The sequence below is a fragment of the Delphinapterus leucas genome, chromosome 6 (assembly GCF_059928025.1).
Source record: "Delphinapterus leucas isolate spDelLeu-1000000601 "Yukka" chromosome 6, BTC_Dleu_Yukka2, whole genome shotgun sequence".
Taxonomy (NCBI): domain Eukaryota; kingdom Metazoa; phylum Chordata; class Mammalia; order Artiodactyla; family Monodontidae; genus Delphinapterus; species Delphinapterus leucas.
The window spans coordinates 57,612,273-57,630,797 of NC_143134.1; the positions used below are offsets into that span (position 1 = coordinate 57,612,273).

Consider the following 18,525-nt stretch of genomic DNA (forward strand, 5'->3'; position numbering starts at 1 on the left):
TAACTACAGCAATGAGGGTAGACGTTCCCTAGTGAAACGATGCTGTCTTTCATAAATAGCCTACAATTTTTCTGTAATATTGTAGGGAGTAGACTGTAGAATAAGTCCCTTATTTTAAATCACTGCAAGAAAGACTTTGGTTTTCTAAAAGGACTTGTCTTTCTCAGTCATAGTTTGTCATTATTTGTAAACAATACTGATCTACTTAAATTGAGATGGAATATAATATCAGTGATTAAAGACGTATATACCAGTTGTCTCTATCTCCCAGTCAAGTTCATGAAAAGTATTTGTGTTTCTGAGCTGGCTAAATTCCCTGTACTGTTAGCATTTTGAAATCATAGTTGAAAAATATCAATCAGTATTGTATACATGGGAAGTAATGCAGTCTTTCATTTGTAAATTAAATGACAATGTCTAGGAGCCATTAGTGAAACCTTTTATAAATGTTTACTAGCATATGAAACATAATATGGTTTTTGTGAATCTCCTCAGCACTCCTCTGACCCTCAATGCTTGATAAAGTAGAAGCAAATAGTTTCCCTGAGAATTCATAAAACTTAATTTCTGCTTTCAATGTTGCAAGCATTTTGAGTCTGTCATCATTTTGTTTTCAGCAAGAGGAATTATTTTTCCTGCAGCATCATTCAATGTTATTTAATGGTAGGGGTGCAATGCAATGTATGCATTGCATTAATCATGGTTTAGTAACGTGAAAAGTTAATAGGCTGATGCTTCAAGTAATGTTATAATCACTAAAATGCCTCAGGAATATATTAAAATGGATCTTGGCCACAGACAATATCAAGATTGCCGAGATGCACCACAGGCATCTTTTTTAAAGCCCGTTTTGTAATAAGCACAGAAAGCGAAGGTGCTAAATCATGGTTTACTACCCCATTGGCCTCACAGCCTGTCTGTCTCTGGTGCTGGGCCTCAGAAAACAATTTCACACACGGCTGCTATCAGCATTCTTTGAGCCATTAAGACGAGAGCACTTTCTCCTCTTTTTATTAAAACAAGCTCACTTTTATCTCACGGCTCCAGCTTTGTGCTTTCCTGCCTTTACTTTCCACTTTGTTAGTGGTAAGCGTTAAACTGTCTTCTGCCTCCTTTCCTTTCACTTCTAAACTTCTTGAAAGGCTAATCCATGCGCACGGCACCCACTCCCTCAATACTCTCAATTTCTTTAACGCTTCGTCATCTGCCTTCCGCCCTGCCACTTGAGTGATGTGGCTCCTCTGAAATTCATCAGGAGCCTGTAACTCACCACATCCGAAGACCTTCCCTCAGACCTTCCTGTGGGACGTGATCCCCTGGCTCTGCTGGCAGTGACTCCTGGCCGGTTCCTCCCCTACCTTTTCTTACTCATACTGACTAGTAAATGCCGAAATCCTCAAGATTCTTTCCTTGGGCCCCTGCTCTTCTTTCTACCCTCCTGTTGATCTCACCCACTCTCCCTTGCCTGCACTCTTCTCTTTGTAGATGAGAGACAAAAACGTCTCTACCCCAATCTCCAGGCTTCTGTTTCGACTCACCTGGACGCCTCGGTAGTACCTTAAACTCAACATGTCCAAAACCAGACTCAATATTTGGGTCCCCAATCCTTCCTTTAGCAGTCCTTCCTCTTAACCCAGTTACAGATATATAAACATTTCTATAAAACATTTCCCCTACCTTCAGCCCCTCCATTCTCCACCTCAACCCAGCCTACCCATCCACCCACACACATATACCCAAACAATTACCTGTACTAGATATTTTACTTTGGTGATGTACCTACCTTCTGTTCCCTCTTTTCCATTCCAGCTGCCAGCGCCCTAAATCAGATTCTTCTTACTGTCATCTATATAATACACAATTGGTACCTCAGTCTGCTTCCAGTCTGGCAGATCGGTTCCCCTGCAGCGTGGCTCTCCGTGTGTCAGAACAGCCAAAGACAAGGCTGGAATGGTGGTCTGGGAGAGGGCCTTGAGTTCCAGCTGAGGGATTGCTCCTTAAGTAGACTGACAGCTGAAGCCAATGAAGGCTTTTGAGCAGGGCATGATATGATGGGAGTTTTACAGTTTTCAAAGGGCTTACACATATTTGTTTGATCCTTATAATATCCCTAGAGCAGGCATAGCAGGTTTATGGGCATTTTAGAAAAAAAGAGACTACTAAGGTTGGCAGATAGAGAGTGCTATAAAAAGGATAAGAGAGAAATCCACCTTACAACCACTTCCCCAACAGGTAAGAGGACTTTAGAATCTCTTTATGTCTAAGTAAGTGGGATAAGGAGAGATAAGAGTCAGTCAGTCATCTGGACAGGAATTAAACTTAGCTGTTTGAGGAAAGCTGGGGAACATAAGACCAGATACTTAATCTATTACAGTGGCCATCCAGAAAAAGAAAATAAAGAAAATAAAAGATTATATGACTAGTATATGCAGAAGACTGGATACCCTCAGAGTATCTGGGTTTTTTAAAATTTTATTTCTTCAAATCAGGCTCAGAAAGGTTCTATCTTGTACAAAATGTGCATGGTTCCTATTTCTGAATAAAAAATTTATGCATTCAAATGGCTGGTAGATTAGACTTCAGCTTACACTACACCCTATTAACTGGAAGAGCTCCAGGTCTCTTTGTGCATGCTACCTAACATAATAGGAAAATCATCTTCCTATTATACATCATAATCCTCCCTTTCTCTTTTTCTTTGTGTCTCCCTCACATACACACACATATTTACAATTTACAAAGTGCATTCACGTCAACTGTATGAGTTATTGGAACTGGTATAGCATCTCTGTTTTAGGGAAGAGGGTCTCCTAAGGTTTTTTTTTTTTTTTGAGGTGGAGAGAGTTCTATAAAATATCTTCAAATAAGAGACAAATCCCCTAACAGGTGAGAGGTGTTTAGAATCTTTTAAACATGCAGTTGGATCAATGGCTATCAACTCTGACTGCATACTCAAATTACCTGGGAACTCAAGAAAAATCGCCCATGTCTGAGCCCTACCCCAGGCCGCCTGAATCTGAATCTCTTGTGTGAGGGAGCCTGGAGGCTGCCCAGACATTTTTTAGTTCTCAGTTCCTACAGTGATTTGGATGCAGGGGAGGGTTAGAACCCTGAATTAGGCAAGCATTTACAAGTGAACTCACAGTGTGACTTTTTTGAACCTACCTTTATCCTTATTCTGTTTTATACTCCCTGGTTTCAACAGACTCCAGACCTCCCCCTGCTCATTAAAAAGGAATCTTAGTTTTTCTTCTCAGTCCTATTGTTTGAGATAACATGGGAGACTCGAGTTACCAAACAAAGCTGTCAGCTGCCCTGAATCTAGGAAAAGATGAGATTGGTTTCTGGGAATGAGATAGAAAATTTCAGCCTTGTAGGAAGGGAGTAATGAAACGTGATGTTTATTGGGCACTTGCTACATGTGTTAGGCATTGGGCTAAGTAGGTTGCATGGCTCATTTGATTAAATTTCACAATAATCCTTTGAGGTAGATGCTGTTGTTGGTCCCTGTTTTGCAGATAAGGAAACTGAGACACAGAAAATAACAGGAAGGTTACACGGGTGGAGCCAGGACTCGAGTCCAGGCAGTCGGGCTCAAGAATTCCTGCTCTCAACAGCTACACCAGTGAGTCTCAAACTCGTGTTTATCAGGATCACCTGGAGAGCTAAAAACAAGTACACAGAGGCCCAGGCCCGTTGAAGTCAGCAAGAGAATCCTGGGCCGTCATAATTTTAATAGGTGCTCAGCTGATTCTGATATTGACCGAAGATCAGCAGCTACCACATTATACTATATTGCTTACAGGTGAAAATACTGAGGCACATTTAGATTAAGAAGAAAAGAGATCTTCGGTAAGGGGGTTTGACCTTTGTATGGGACAGAAGTAAGTTGAGCTCAAGGTACAAACTCTCAATGTCTCAGACTGGCAAGCAAAGACAGGAGCCATCTGCATCAGAGGACTGTGAACGGCAGGAGAGGGTCGGGGGTCCATAATCCTGTTTCTGTAACTGAATCTCAAGCTTTGCTCCCATCATTTAAACACTGGAAAGACCCTGGTACACCCTTCCACCGAATCCAAGATGACACAGATTGAAGTCACATTATTTTATGTACCATTAAGAATAAAAAAAGAGCCACCCATTAAACAGTGACCTGCTGTCAATGATAAGATGCGTCAAAGTTTCTAAAATCAGAAAAATTATGTATCTTAGGATCTATGAAATACGGTACAAGCAGTGAACTCTAAAGAATTTGGTTCTGAAACCGTGGAGATCACTCAGCAAGTTGGGGAGGCTCCTGCTGACCGTCCAAATAACATAGTTCCAACAACAGGGAAAATATTCTGTACTGCATATTTTAATATAATTTGTTTGCTATAAGAATTGAGTACGTGTACACTAAAAGTGGAGGCATTCATGCCACCTTTTAGGTTTTAGTACTCAGTTTTCCTATCTATACGAGGATGTGGTAAGGCTTATCTGAGATGACATATAGAAACAAGTAGCCCAGTACCTAGCACATAGGAAGACACTAAAAATCACATTTTCCCCCTTTGCTAAGTCTGACGAGATTTCTGTGTTGTTTGCAGTCAAGTTGGGGGAAGAAGGAAGGAAAGGAAAAGTAGCAAATGTCGAAAATTAGAATGAAAGTCAGAAGGACCATACGTTTTAAAACATAAATACCTGTTTGATGCTGTTCCAAAGTAAGTCTACTTTATGAGGTGAGGCCAAGCTATAATCAATTCTGTAATAATGCTAAGTAGATTGGAGCCTATTCCTCGTTAGGAGCAGGAGAAACGATATACCCACAGGATTCCGATGGCTGATTAAAAATCTGATGCCGATGCAACGGGATTCATAAAGAAAAAATGTAAAGAATATAATTATGTGACATTTAACTCACACTTCTTTAATAAAACGTGTGGGTTATTTTGTTCAGTCGCATTATGCTTTTAGTACAAAATGATGAACTGATGAATTTCAGATATGGTTTGACTTTTTTTCTGAAGACCACGATTACTATTCCATCAGAGCAGCTAACTTAAATTTAGACACTGAATGCAGCATCTTTTACTGGAGTTTCAGTTGCTTTCAAAGGGAACTCCGCATGTGGAGCCCATTTTAGCTAATGTGGAGCGCTGCAAGAATTAGGGCAAAGATATTTGCTGGCTTCCCGTGCAAAGATTCATGACTGTGACATGAATAACAGTTGAATAAAGCACTGTCTGGTGAGAAATCAGATAAATAACCACAAGTGGGAAAACACTGCCGTCTCTGAGGACAATAATCACCCCAAAGTACAAAACTGACTCCCCACGATGGCCTCTGTGTTACGTGAGGTCATACAGCTTTCCAAAAAGTGCAGGAGTGCCCCTTTGAAATAGCCTCTATGTATTTGGAAAGGTTCACTGAGAGTGTGGCAATCTCTTCAGAAAGGTTGAGCCTGAACTCTCTCTTTCCTGAGAGAATGACAGAAAGTTCTTCAGGTTTTAAAGACTGAGACATTGGTTACTCCAGAAGGCCTTTTATAATTTAGTAAAAAAAAAAAAAATCTCTGACTGTAGGGAAGGGATTGAACAGGGAAGCCTTGAATACAATGATTCACTCCTTCGCGCATTCCTTCTGCATACAATTGAGCACCTACTCAGTGCCAGGGTACAGGCTGTCTGCTGAGCAGGGGGACCGACAGAGCACACAGCTGGTGCTATAAGAGCCTCTGAGCCCAGAGGACCACAGGGCTTTTTCCTGCAAGTGACTATGTAGCCGTATAGGTGGATCTTTCCCCCTCTTTTCCATCACTGGGGCTGCTGCCATCTTCATGGCTTCTCACTATCAGCGGTGTCATAATCAAAGGGCCTTCCAGCCTCCATTCTCGGGGTCTCTCCCCTCTGTGCGGCCAGCACAGCTGTCTTTCTAAAACACAAACTTGGGCCGAAGCTCCCAGGCATGGCATGCCAGGCCCTGCAGGAGCTGTTATGCTCTGGCCACTGCGATTCACTCACGGCTCCTTGGACTCAACTTTTTTTCCTTCTTCTGTGCCTCTGCCTGGGCAGGTCCCTCTGCCTAATGCCCCCTTTCCCTCTCTTGTCTACCTGGTGAACCTCCACTGATCTCTTAAGGCTCACTTTAAATGTCCCATCTTTTAAGTCACCCTCACTGACCCACCTAGAGGCTGAGTGATTCTCTGCCTAGCACAGAGCCTGGGGCACTGCAGCAAATAAATGCCAAATTCCTTCTCTCATTTTCTTCCTTGTGCTGCCGTGGCATCTTATATCCTCCACTCAGCCTCAGTCTGTTACCTTTTTTTTTTTTTTTAATAAATTTACTTATTTATTTATTTTTGGCTGCATTGGGTCTTCCTTGCTGTGCGTGGGCTTTTTCTCGTTGCAGCGAGCAGGGGCTACTCTTCGTTGCGGTGCGCGGGCTTCTCATTGCGGTGGCTTCTCGTTGCGAAGCACGGGCTCTAGGCACGTGGGCTTCAGTAGTTGTGGCTCGCGGGCTCTAGAGCGCAGGCTCAGTAGTTGTGGCGCACGGGCTTAGTTGCTCTGCAGCATGTGGGATCTTCCCGGACCAGGGCTCGAACCCGTGTCCCCTGCATTGCAGGCGGATCGTTAACCACTGCGCCACCAGGGAAGCCCTGTGTTATCTCTTCAAAACTTTGTTTAGAATCTGTGAGCGTCCTCGGGGGCGGGGCTGTGTTTCGTTCATCTCTGTGTCCCAGGGAAATTGTCTGGCTTAGAGCAGGTCAGTCTAACAAAATTTTTCACTGATATGAAGAATAAGGAGAGCAATAAGGTCCCTGGTTAGTTTTTCATAGAGTTAAATGTGTTTAGTTTCTCTTCTGAAATTATATACTTGAAACTTTGGGCTTATTCAAATAACCTTTCATTTCTTGCACCGCTGGTGAAACAAAATGGCATTGTTGGGACAAGAGTGAACCCTGCCTGTGTTCAAAGCTGCACTCCGTCACTACTAGCTGAGTAACCAAAAGCAAGTTATATAATTTCTCTGTGTCTCAGTTTCCTCATCTGTAGAATGGGAAAAATAATTATAACTACTTCCTAGGGTTGTTAGGACAATTAGATAACTTAATATATGTAAAGTATATCTCACATTGAAGCAGGCACTCTCTATATTATTAACTATTATTACTTCAGTTATGAAACAGGTGATAGAACTTTATTTTATTAATGTCCCTCCCTAATAAAATTAAAACATTAGAAATTTTGTTTTCCATACTTCACGCCTGCCTGCAAACACAATCTTATTTCTTTTTGAAATTTTAATGGTCTACGACATCCAAGGTCTGGGAATCACTTCTTTCAATTACCTAGAACTCTAAAATGGACATAAAGGACTGGGTTTGAGTCCCAGCACCACCAAACTGAAGTTAGCAAATTTAGCAAACTACCAGGGGTAAGAATGCCTGCCTTGGACTAAGGCAGGTTAGGACTGGTCATAGGGACATGGCAGAGGTGTTGGAAAATCAGAACCCCTCCTAGCAGAGAACTGAGAACATGCTGACTGTTGCCAGGTGATGCTCAAAGGTTTCTAAAGGTCCTTCATACTAATGGTTTCCACAGAGCAAGCTAAACCTTTTGAGGAAAAACCTACTGTAATTAGTGCTCTATATGCTGTTGACTGGTCTTTTATTCACTTGAATGAGGGGCTGGTGTAAAGGTTTCCCTGCTTGAGCATATTTCTAAGATGGAAAAGGCAGGTGTTTATGTATCAAATAAACAGAGACCAAGTAATACAGTCATTAAGCTTTGGTTTCAGTATGACTAAAAAAGAGGATTCCAACAAAAAAAGAAAAAAAAAAAAGGCATAGCTCAAAGAAGTGATCTTAAATATAAATCTTCAGAGTTTTAGAGTTTTTCTAACACATTCTTTCTGGAATCACTATAAATAATGAATTAATGTGTCTATTTCTTTAGGCAGAGATGCCGTTACATAAGCAATAGTTAAGTATACAGTTTAAAGAAAATTATATCATGACAGCAACATAAAACCGATGGAACGTACTGGCCAGTTAATGCCTGTCTTCCCCAATCCCGATCTCAAATCCTTTCTGATGTTACATGTAGAAAGACCCATATTTAGAACCATGTCTGTTTTGTTCAACACAGTATACCCTGCACAGGGCCTGATATACAGCAGGCTCTCAATGAATATACTATTTTGCACTGGGGGATGGGAAGGAAGCTAACACTTCTTGGAGACCTACTATGTGCAAGGTCCCCCATGAAGTCTTTTTCACATATACATCACCATTTTGTATTTCACATTCACACTGTTCATTGATATGGAAAGCAATAGAAATGAAGCTTATTGATATGTGTAGGTCTAGGGCAAGACATAAACTTTATAGACTTCAGTCCCCTCTTCTTGCCAGGTCACCCCTATGTTTATAAACCAACAATGATCCTCGAGTTTTAACTCAAGATGATTTTCCATCAGCTTCATTGCTTCCTCGGTTTCCACTGCATGTGACATTTCAACATTTCAACCTTTCTCTACCAAGGCCGGCTCGGCTGACTCTTATACAAAGGTCCTCAGGGGCCATACAGTATAACAGAAAGAGAATGAACTCCTTCTCAAAGGAGTATGGACTCAAAGGAAAGAGATCCATATTCCAGGCTCTGGATCCTACCTACTAGGTGTTCCTGGCAAATACGTCTCCAATCTCTTTGCAAACATTTATATGTTAAATTCAATTATCTGTGAAATCAAAGGGCTGGAATAGGTGATAAATTCATTTATTCAAACAACAAACTTATATTGAACATTTTCTGTAAATCAAACTCTTTGTCTGGTGCTGGGGATATAAAGATATCAAAGACAAAATAAAACCAAAGTCCTGCCTTCAAAGAGATCCCAGTCAACTGAGGTCACATTTTATGCTACCTCAAAGATTCTTTTTAATTTGAAAACACAATAAATCTATGTCCTGGGAACCCAAATGTCAATTAAACTCACTCTGTAACAGTAATTTCAAAGCATGTTTGCTATCTTAGACCAGGTACAAGCCCCAAAGTAAAAGTGTATGGCACCTGGTCTGGGTGACAAATGGTTATAATAACTGCAATAAAAAAAACAGACTATTGCTAAAAAGCTTTCTCTAAATCTCACTGCAGCACCTAAACAGTAGGAGTTCTTGTTGTTTCCATTACCCTTTTTCATTTCTGGTTCTATTGATGAAGTACAGTATTTGAACAATACTCTGGCAGACTTCAAATGGTGAAGTGGGCTGAGAAATCAGACACCCTACCATACTTTACTAAGGGAACAAAGTGTGGTCTATTTATTTTATTGGACAGTTTGAATTTATTATAGGTTGCTCATAATTTCTTGTCTCATTTCTTTAGTGCTCTTGGAATTTATGTCAGGATGTCTTAGGTTATCACTCTCCTTCCCTCCATTGTCCTAACGTTTATGCCAACAGACTGAACTGACTTAGAGAAAGTCCCCGGACGAAAATTGAAGGGGAAAATACCCAAAAGTTTAGTTGGAGAAGGGCAGAACCTTTGGAAAAAAATCTGAAAAAGCAATGAAGATGAAAATGGAAACTCTGTGAAAGTTAATGTAGTGTAGAATTGGCGAACATACCACTTATTCCTTTAAACAAATAGAAGAAAGAACCCGCTTATGAGGTGCACCCAAATAATTCACAGGTGGTGAAACCATTAGAGTCCTGCAATTTCTTGCTTCAGAAGTGGAATAAGTCTCCAGTATTATAAATGGCGTATGCTCACATGCGTGACTTCTCTGCTATTCCCTTTCTCTGAACTATCCCCCCCTTCCATGCACAAGGCCTTTTGGGTTTTTTGTAATTAACTTATTTTAATAAGAACTTTAGATAAAAATCTAGTGAGGTAGGGAGATGCAACCTACTATACTAATTGCACTTACAGAATTATAATTCCAAATGGAATATGCTTATTTTTTGCCTGGATTTTGGTTATTATAAAATAAGCACAATGGAGTAGAAACTACGTAAGATTGAAGTCTGCCATCACGATGCCCCAATGATGCTGGGCAGATGAAAACTCCCTAGATATTGGTCGCACACAGTTAATGATCACTCTCGCAATGATAAATATTTGCTTTGAGAAAAGTTTCTTCCCAAAGGATTTATCTTAACTAAGACACTGTTATAGTGTGTCCTGCTGCACGAATTGATATTCTGAACTATAGAAATCGGAAAAAAATTTAATGTTTGAAGTCAAATACTGACTGATAACATCCATGAAGATAATACACTGATAATCTGTGGGAAGCCATAATTTACATTTACACACGGATGAGAGGATTAAATCGCCACTACCTAAGCAGGAGGGGGAGAGCAAAATAAGCCATCTTGTGGGGTAATTGAAAGTAATTATATACATCACAAAACTATTCCCTACAGAAGAGTTTTTTGAAAATTAAAAAAAAAAAATTGACAACAGAATGTCCAGCAACCTTCCAAGCTCCTCACTGCAAGGTCTGTGCCTTAAATTATCTTCCATGGAGCTTGGCTCTGTGTTGGGTATACAGTTGGTGATAGATAAGTGATTTTCACATGAATGAAAGTAATCACTTGAAATTTTATAGTACTTTGGAGTTGACAAAACACTTCAACATCTAATGCTGCGTTTTCCTCTCAAGGTATCCTGGAGAGTTAGGAGAGATGGACAATCGTGCATGGATGAAGAGACAATAGCTTCGGCGAGTTATGTGACTGGGCCACGATCATAGGGCTGGAATCAGTGTTAGAGCCCAGATGGCCACACTCTAAAACCAGGGCTCTTTCCTGACACCTGGACACCTCCTAGAAAAATGTATCAAAGATGATTGAGACTAGATATACTCAAGAAGTATGTCTTACTTTATAAGTTCTGTTTGTGTGTGTGTGTGTGTGTGTGTGTGTGCACGCGTGCATGAGTCTGTTCCCCTCTCTGTCACTTGTTCACTGCTTTATTTTCTGACATCTCTGGAGCTGCATTGGTGTTGTGCCTCAGTTTCTGCTTCTTGGTATCCTTTTCTGTTTTCTTTGCCTTCCCCTTGGGTCTGTGTGGTTCTGTGTCCTTGGCCAGGTTGTGTGGTCCTGTTCTGCTCCATGGGATTCCAACTGTTTACCACAGCCCTGCCTTTTCCACCCCCCTTATTTCTTACTGCTCCACCCACTCCTGGATTTTGTTTGAAAAAAGGATTTTCCCATTTTTCCACATACCTGCAAGTACTTAGAGAACTCTAGGTATACAATAAGTTGCAAACCACAAAGACTAAACCACCATTAGGGTGACATGGCATGTCCTTATTTTAATTTTTTCGTATAATAAATGGAAAGTGGTATTGGTACTTACTTATAAGCATTCATTTCATCTAAATGTGAAGCAGTGTTATTTAAAAAGGTTTTCAGTATGACAAAGAACACCTTCCCGCAACTATCAGTGTTTTAACACAACGAGGGTTTATTGCTTGCTCGTGGTTAAACGAATGCTCACAAATGTAATTCTGTGAGACTGGCTGGCATGGTGGTGTGGGGCTGTGCTCCATGTAGCCATTCAGGGATGAGGCCTTCCATTCGGTGGCTTGACTATTTTCTAGAGTCTTGAAGTTCTTTACTGGATCCTCTGCATCCAGCAGGTGTATAAAGAGAGTTCTTGCTTACTTGGAGGATTATGTGGGAGATGTCAGGCCTAGAAGTGCCATATGTCACTTCTAACGACATTCCATTGACCAGAACTCAATCATACTGCACCAACTAATTACAGAGAAAACTGTGAAATAAAGTTTACCTTTGTGCCCAGTAGTAAAAAGAAATGAATTTTTGGTGAATCCACAACATTATCTCTGCTATAATGAGAAACTTTCAAAAAAAGATATGAAACATGCAAAATTCATTCTAATTAACAATGGCAAAAAGGATCTTCATTCAATTGTTTTTCATTGTGTGGAGAGAAAGAAAAACAGAGTATGTATCTTCTCTTTTGAATGTATTAGGCTTATTGATTTGGTCTTGCTGAAACCAGAATTGGTGAAATGCTTCACATGTGAAATGGATGTTCACGTGTTCCCCTTGCTACTTGTGCTTTACCCTTTCCTTATATTTTCTTACCAAGTCATTCATATTCATCCATTTATTCATTCATTCAACAACATTTACTGAGGCCAGGCATTCTGATAAAGGTAGGAGAAACAGGTCACTCCCTCTGCTGTCACCCACAACCTTGTTGACTAGACAAAAACCTAAGTACAGTATGAGAAATAAATACAAGGAAGCACAAGAACTAGAATAAATTACATTTAAAAATATTGTCAAGAATACAGTGAATTATGTACGCCTCTGACAAACAACTACTAAATACTGACTATACACTGGTGGAATTTAGGGTGGGGTAGTCAAACAAAAATGACGGTTTTTCTTCAAATAAAGGTTACAACTGAGATAAGTTACTGAGATAAGATATATTTCTATGACTGGAAGAGAGACTATTAACAAGTATAGGAAACTATTCAAACTGATTTAGAAATACTGAGCTTCTGGAAATACAACAAACAAAAAGCCAGAGGTCACTGTTGTCTGCAGACTACTACCATTGGGACATCTACACACAGCCAGAAAACGTCTAACTGCCCTACATGCTGGGTGCTCCCAGTTAGCAAAGTCCTGGGAGAAGAAACCAGAACAGTTAAGCTTTATTCAACGTAGTTTTTAATCTTGAAGTTCAGGAATTGGGGAGATTTAGTCATTTATTTTTGAGCTCATGGAAAGAAGGGGTTGATAGCAACAGCATACCCAGTTAGCAGGCAGGGTCCCCACACAGCTGTGCTGGCCTATTTCAATTAGGATCCTTTCGGACTTACATCACCTCTGCTATGCCAGTCCTAAGCCGCTCGTGAGCCAGTCCTGACAATCAAGCCAAAATTCAACCACATGGTATAGCTTTTATGATGCAGACAGAAGATGACATGAACTTGTCTCATTCTGGTGAAAACACAGTTTGAAGCCAGCTCTCTAGATGAAGAAAATTAGTAAAAACAGCAAGACTCTCAAACTTGATTTAGACACATTTTCCTGTGATTATCTCAACATGCTTCACCAGTAGGTTATTCATGATGAGTCAAGGAATGCTCTCACTCAAGAAGAGACTATGGTCCTCCTGCTACAAAGAGGTCACTTCTGGGTCACTCTACTCAGGAGACCCCAAGAAACAGTAGAATATGCACAAGGAGGGAAGGGTAGAATGAAACTTACATAATTAGACCTGGAACCTAAAATAGACAAATTAAAAGCAGAGCTGTCACTTGACCAAAAAAACGAGATATATACATGAAGTCAGAAAACCCCGAACATGTGGAGAATTAGAGAATCATGGGAGTCTCTTTACATCCTTTGCTCTCTGAATTTAGTTCACAAATGGTTACGATGCCCGTATATACAACACACTCTACCGGGTTCTGGGGGAAATGCAGAAATTCACAGGACTCTGTGTTTTTTCCTGAATGAGTTTAAGATTATATTTTGATTAAGCCATAATAAAGGGGAGAACCAAAATACCAAACCACGTTTCATGCAAACATAAACCCTGTGCAAAATGGACCAACCAACTGGGTTAAAAAAGGAGTAGCAAGGACGGGGGTTAACCACACCTCACTGATTAAAATTGCACATAAAATTGCACAATGTTGTAAAGATATAAGAATGAACTCTGTGCGCTCCTAAGTTTGAATAATAGCCTACCATGTGGTCTGCTAGAGATTTGCTTTCCATTTTATGCATACATATGGTAAAGGGGAGCCAACATGTATTAACACTCCTATAAATGCACAAATACATTTATTTATTCATTCTTTCTTTCAAAAGTCTTTAATACATCCACAGAGTCTTTCAAGGAAAAACTTGTCTGGTGTAACAGGATTCTTTTGTAGTTCACTAGTGACCACTATTGGACATACTTCCCTCAACTTATATGAAGCCATAGAACCGGTTCACATGACAATAATAACGGGGCCCACAAAGTCGTCCTGAAACAGACTGAAATGCTAAAAACAGGAGAAAATAAAAATGTAGCTGACCAAGGCTAGACAAAAAAGTCACAAAAACATGAAGTTAATAATGTTTAAAGAAATGCCTCACTACGTTCTCCAGATGTACCTGAAATATCCTTAAGCTTGACTTAAAGACAATGTAGGCATAAGAGTAAGAAATCGATGTAAGCAGTTACAGAAAGGTGTTTGTGCACGCACATGGACGGACACACACACACACTTACTGGAGCAGGCCACAGTCTGCTGTAAATAAGGGATTTAACATTCATTCCACAAGCTAATGGTGCTTCTCGCCATCCAAGATAGATCCACTGAGATAATAGTGGAGGAGAGTGCCAGAGAGACCAAAGGAATGGGCTATTGTGTCTGACTAGTTTCCACGTATAAATTAGTGCAGAGAAGAAAGAGAAATTCAACAGAAAAACACATGTACTTTATTATAATTCTGAGTGCTACCCTTGCAACTGCCACAATAGCAGGCGAAGCAGCTTAAAACCACTTAAAAGAAACAAAAAGCAAATGCAAATTTGATTAAATGCTTTTCTGACAAGAAGTGATTTGACTTCGAGTTGGGATGGACACATATGTCAATGGCCGGTCATGGTTTTTGCCACATTCCTTTTGAGCTAAACAATTGGGACAAAGGAGGGAGAAGGGAAAAGGGGAGCAGGGTGGGGAGATGGGGAAGGTTGGGTTATGTGGCTTACTTTGACCTGAATATCAGAATAAAATCTCTTGCTCAGCACTACTGTCCTACTGTGTCCAGAGTAAAAAAAAAAAAGTCTACGATGTTTGAGCTTTGCATGAAAATGTGGGTGGTGACCAAAAATAGATATAAAAGACACAGGCACTTCATTGTCTCAGGAGTAATGCTCCAGTGGGAAAGGGTTTTGGTAAAACTGAGGGTGAACAGCATACAATATTTGTATACACTCAGGAACAAAGTCATGATACAGACGATTCTGCTATCAGTGATATGAAGGCTGTTTTGAAGTAGAAACTGGGCTTTGCCACTAAACAAACAGGCTGTTTTCCAAGTAAGTAAAAAGGAATCTTTAAAAATTGCTTAAATTAATTCTAAGAGTAGACAGACTCTTATAATGTATAAAACAATTATAGGAAAAACAAGCCACCCAGTTCAATTTCCTGATCCAGACAAAAGGTTGAGCTGAAAATGTCACACTTCCGGTTCTAAGTCAACTACTGATCAGGCTAGACGTCACTTTCTCTTGGGCCAATAATTTACTTTTGGCCCCAAAGCTAAATGGGACAGTGAATGAGCACATGTGACAAGTGCCCTTAATGCTGTACACATCTTTATTGGCCAAGAGGAGGCAAAAAGCCTAAATACCTCCGACAAAGACTACAGACCAACCTGTGTCATTTCTTCCATCACGGCTAAACATTTTACAACCACAGTACAAAGCAAACAAGCTATCTTCTCTCCATTATTTCACCTTTGAGTTCAAATATAAGCTTTTTTCCTTATCTGTAGAATGGGTTTAAAGATGCTTTATTTGCAAGGTTATCGTGAAGATTCACTGTAATGCTTTTCAAACAACTGGCCTCGTGTTTGGCACATTCAGACACACAGTACACGGCAGGTACTACTAACGCTGTTATTACTCTGCACAGGGATGTATCTTGGCGCTCACCAGGCAGTTCTTTCTTTTCTAGCCTAACTCTCAGAATCCAAATTCATTTAAATACAGGTATAAAGCAAACCTGGGTCTTATTTCCTTTTATCCTCATAACACAATTATGGTAATTTAAACGAAATGTTTTATGTTTCAAATCTGAAATAAGCAAACACTCCTTCTTATCCATATAAGCGTCATTATATATTCAAACACATATATGAATATTCAAGATATCAAAGAGAAATATAATGCAATTTACCCAGTGGGTAGCAAAACAATCTATTCCTGAATGGGAAAGTTTTTCCAAAGTATAATGAGATCATACTTCTTTATGAAGATACCAGAAAAGTACTGTGTACCGGTAATTTGCTTCATGATGTAATTAAATGCGAAAATAACCCCTGCTTTTAAAAAAATACAAAGAGGGAAAGACGAGGCAAACCAATGGCGTGTATATAAGTAACACGTCCCACATGGAAAAAATGAGACACCTTTCATAAATTGCTTGCCCCACTCGTCATAAAGCACACCTAAACATTCTGCTTTTTATATTCCTCAGAACAGCTAAAAACGTACAGTCCATTCATACTTAAAGTTCAGTTTGCATTTAAATTTCTATGAGAACTTGAAAACATACTTCTATATTTACAGCTTTTGCAATGCAGCATTACGACTTCTTGGCTACAATGATGCAAATCAGAAGTGGAATTGTTAACATATTTAAGCACTCTCTGATGAGGAGCCTTCCTGGAGTTTTAAAATTTGTGCTTAAATAGCTTGCTCCCCTTCTTCAAAATTATAGTGCAGATCAAATTTGTCAGAGTCTAACCGGAACAAACATCCCTTCATCTTCCATGAATCAATGCAACCTATACATGCGTTGCATTTTTCCCTTTTTCCCTTCTTGCCTGGTTACCTTCTGAGGAAGGGCTGGCTCTCCATAAATGCGACAGGGAGAGCTACAAGCACGTTTGTTTGGACTCAGTGTGTGCAAATTTTGGAATCAAACCTTCAGATGAGGTTTACGAAGCTGCCTGCCCAGAACACTCTGGTTTAAAAAAAATGTGCATTGCTATTAATATTTTGAGTGTAGATTTTTTTTGGACAGTAAAGGTTCATTTTCTGCCCATAAAACCAAGTATGAGTCACAACGGAACATTTACTTCGAGTCAAAAATGCAGTGTGTGCTGATGTTCCAGAGCAGAGCATCTTATCACTGGGACTGTGGAAAGAAGCTGCACAAAGAGTCAGCACTTTCTTCTTCTTCAAAAGCAGATCTGACATCAAAGACCATAATCCTCAATTCATAAATACTAGCATTAACTTGTATCCGCAGATGACTTGCTGTAATTATGAGCTATAATCTGGGTTGGCCACAGAGAGGCTTTCATTCCCTCTTTTACCTGTTTCCCTAGCACATGTGCACAGAGGAAGGAGGACCCATAAAAGGTAGTGGGGGAAAGCCCCTCACAGCCCATCCTTCAAAAATATTCCAGGAACACTTCAGTGAGTGAGTTTGATTTCAGGACATCTGTTACCTAAATTCCAAGCATGCACACCACCATTTATACAGCCCTCAGCTCACAAACTCCATGCAGTATGTCCCACAGTTCATGTCTCAGTATGTCTCAGTATTCCTAGTTACCTCTAACTAATCCCACAAAGTCTTGCAGACTTTATTTTGCTTGGGAAGTTGGGGTTAAAATTCTGCAAGAAGCTTTTTTTTTTTCTTTAAATCATGTAAATTATTTTACCTGGCGTTTGAAGAGAAAGATATACACAGGCACACACACTCACATACACACACGTACATACCACCACAACAGCACCCAGACTAAATGGCCATAGCGATGTATTGAAATGAAAAGGCATTTACCAGGAGCAGGAAAGCCAGAAAGAGGAGCGGTGTGCCAGGAGTTGCCCGACGGCAGCATTCCATGCTTGGATCCTTGCCGGAATCCGAATCGGACACTGAATAAGCTGCTAAGTGCTCCTCTGCCTGCTGTCACATCCAGTACTGGTGCTAACACTCCAGTCCTGCCTATCCGCTTCCATCAGCCCCGCTCACATTTCCTGACTGAGGGGTGGGTGGGTGGGTGGATGGGTGGGGGGTAAGCTGAATGGAATCTCTCTCGGAGCCGGCAGCCAGCCAATCAGGCTCCTGCGAATCAGACATGCTGAATAACAAAGCCAGGGGGACAGAGAAAGTGTAACAGTGCGAGCGAGAAAGGGAGGAAAGGACGAAAAGGAAATGAGAGCGGAGGAGCGCGCAGCAGAACCAGAAGAGAAATGCAAACGATGCAGAATTGCAAAAGATGAAGCAGAGCCCTGTGCTGTTAACTAACCTGGTTAGTTCTCTGTGAGATACATTTCTATTTGTGCCGTTTGCTTGTGCTGGTGCCTGTTGCTTTGTAAAGTACAGTAGCTCCCTGTGACTCTGTATTGTTCCATTCAGGAGAGAAACTTAATCCCTGTCAATATATAACATATGCCATAAAGGGAAAGAACCACAGACAAAAACTGACTTAATGTGCCCTTTAAACGCGTTCTGTACAACTGCTTTATGCCTCTTCCATAAAGTTCCTCTTTATTTTCCCCCTTGACTTAGAAAAGGGAGACTGTATAAAATTTTGAAAGTTCCTCACTAAGCCTAAATAGAGGCATAAGTTACTTTGTGTAGTAATGACTTGATTTGAAGGAGAAGAAAAAAAGCAGGTTACTTCTTTGTAAAGTGACAATTTAAAATAGCCCAGGTTTACGAAAGCTCAAGGCACAATTAGAAATTTAGATCCCCTGTTTAAAAAGAAGCCCTTAGCAAAGACTCTTGAGATGTGTGGGGCTGAAATTT

The 18,525-nt window shown here is 40.4% G+C and overlaps 1 protein-coding gene across 8 annotated transcripts in view; it reads right to left on the reverse strand.

Moving 5' to 3' along the window:
- The window catches only part of ADAMTSL1 (ADAMTS like 1), a 472,773-nt gene extending 454,597 nt beyond the window's left edge, over nucleotides 1-18,176 (reverse strand). For 3 of the 8 annotated variants that reach the window (XM_089913199.1, XM_089913195.1, XM_089913194.1), the window contains exon 1: nucleotides 17,554-18,175. In XM_089913199.1, coding sequence (XP_089769325.1) covers nucleotides 17,554-17,616 — 63 coding nt within the window. In that variant the 5' untranslated portion in view covers nucleotides 17,617-18,175. Of the gene's footprint in view, nucleotides 1-1,783 lie in introns of all 8 variants that reach the window. The other 5 variants (XR_016393555.1, XM_089913200.1, XM_089913198.1 and 2 more) reach the window with 4 other exon arrangements.
- Nucleotides 18,177-18,525: the final 349 nt, after the last annotated feature.